General features: G+C 43.8%; 1 protein-coding gene across 1 annotated transcript in view; it reads right to left on the reverse strand.

The window, feature by feature from the left end:
• Positions 1 to 1,709, reverse strand: part of SCAI (suppressor of cancer cell invasion) — a 166,554-nt gene extending 164,845 nt beyond the window's left edge. The window contains exons 1-2 of the mRNA XM_023510572.1: positions 1,621 to 1,709; positions 1,231 to 1,275 (exon numbers count right to left, since the gene is read on the reverse strand). Coding sequence (XP_023366340.1) covers positions 1,231 to 1,275; positions 1,621 to 1,709 — 134 coding nt within the window. The remainder of the gene's footprint in view (positions 1 to 1,230; positions 1,276 to 1,620) is intronic.
• Positions 1,710 to 1,780: the final 71 nt, after the last annotated feature.

Raw genomic sequence — 1,780 nt, forward strand, 5'->3', positions numbered from 1 at the left:
ATAGCTGAGCGTTGTGGCAGGCAGCTGTAGTCCCAGCTACTCAGGAGGCTGAGAGCAGAGAATCAGTTGAGCCCAGGAGTTTGAGGTTGCTGTGAGCTATGATGCCACAGCATTCTACTGAGGGCAACATAGTGAAACTCTGTCTCAAAAATTTTTTTTAAAAAAACATACATAAACATTTTCCAGTAAGTGATGAAGTAGTGGTTTGTAAATTTAAGTTAATTAAAATTAAATAAAATTAAAAATTCAGTTCCTCAATTATGCTAGACATGTTTTAAGTGCTCAAAAGTTGTATGTGGCTAGAGTACTGGATAGTACAGGCCTAAGGAGAAACAAAGGCACTTGGTTGACACTTCTACCATTAGCATTTCATATCTACGTACTGTTGAGGTTTTCTGTGTATTAAACAGAGATAACTCGCCATACATTAACTATCAAAGTAGTCCTATTGGTCACATCACTACTTTTCTATCTGTGAAAAAGGAATCTTCGAAACAGAATCAAGATGTAGTACTGGACATGTGGAATGCAGTCAAAAAATGTTTGAGGAGTGAATATCCTCTTCATTACTCAAGGAATAATTCACTCATTTGTGGACTCCTTAAGCCCTTTTTTCTATTTTCCTAAGTTCAATCATTGGAATTTATTAAACTCTACGAAAAACAGATCAAGCTATAAGAAAACGTATTTTCAATTGCATATTATGTATTAAAGGCATTACAGTGTAATGACTAAGACTTAAGCTGTGGAGTCAGACTGTCTGGATTCAAATCCTGGTTCTATCATTTATTCAGTGTTTGATCTTGGATAAATATTGGCCTCTCTGCATCCCAGTTCCATCTTCTGCAAAACAGCGATGACACTACATACTCTCCTGGTGTGCTTTGGGGATTGCAGATAACAGAGAACTTGAACACAGTGCTGGGCACATAGTAAATGTTCAATAAAGATGAGCTTTTTAAACAGAGATGATGAAGTTGAAATTATAGCTAAAGTAAAAACAAGCATTTCTCAATTATCTGTGTCTCCCACATTACCTAAGATATCAAAAAGAGTATAAAGCCAGTAATGTGAAGTCCTCAAAAGGAAAGGCTTCTACGTAGTTATTCCATTTAAAAAGGGATAAACAAGAAACTCCATTTATTGACAGGGTACATTTGTGCAGTAGAGCACAAATGCAGCCAAGCAAAGAGAAAAACACCAAGCAAAATAGGAAGGCAGCTACTTTACCTGCTTTTCCGCTTTCGAGGTGGTTTCTCCACTGTGCCAGTCAGTCTACAGACCAAATAAATAAGACAGTAATCAAAAGTAACATACAAGAACACATCTCCAAGCCCTACTGTGCCAGTCAAGAGCTAAATGTACCACCTTCTGGGACCACCGGCTCGCCAAACCCAAATCTGACCTTACAAATGCCTTATCCTCTGTATCCCCCACTCACCATTCCCCTAACGCTCTCTTAGCCCAAACCCAGCTCTGCCTCTGGGTCCCTCACTCCATCCTCAGCCCCTAATCGTCACAGCCCAGCTCCCCAAAACCACCCACCTCCACCTATTCATTGTCTGCCTCGTCACCCCCGCAAGGCCCCCCAGCCTCCCCTTTCCCGTGCCCACCCCCAACCGGTGGTGTACGGCCACTCTGAGGACGGCCTCTCCAGGCCTGCGACCCCCGCATTCCAGGGCCCCTCCGCGGGGCACGCTCCCTGCCATTCCCGGCCCGGAGCCCCCAGCCTCACGTCTCGGCGCCCCTGCCCTCACACCCCCCGCTCACCCGGCCTCAG

Source organism: Otolemur garnettii, unplaced genomic scaffold (assembly GCF_000181295.1).
Source record: "Otolemur garnettii isolate 467f Iridium unplaced genomic scaffold, OtoGar3 scaffold00014, whole genome shotgun sequence".
Taxonomy (NCBI): Eukaryota; Metazoa; Chordata; class Mammalia; order Primates; family Galagidae; genus Otolemur; species Otolemur garnettii.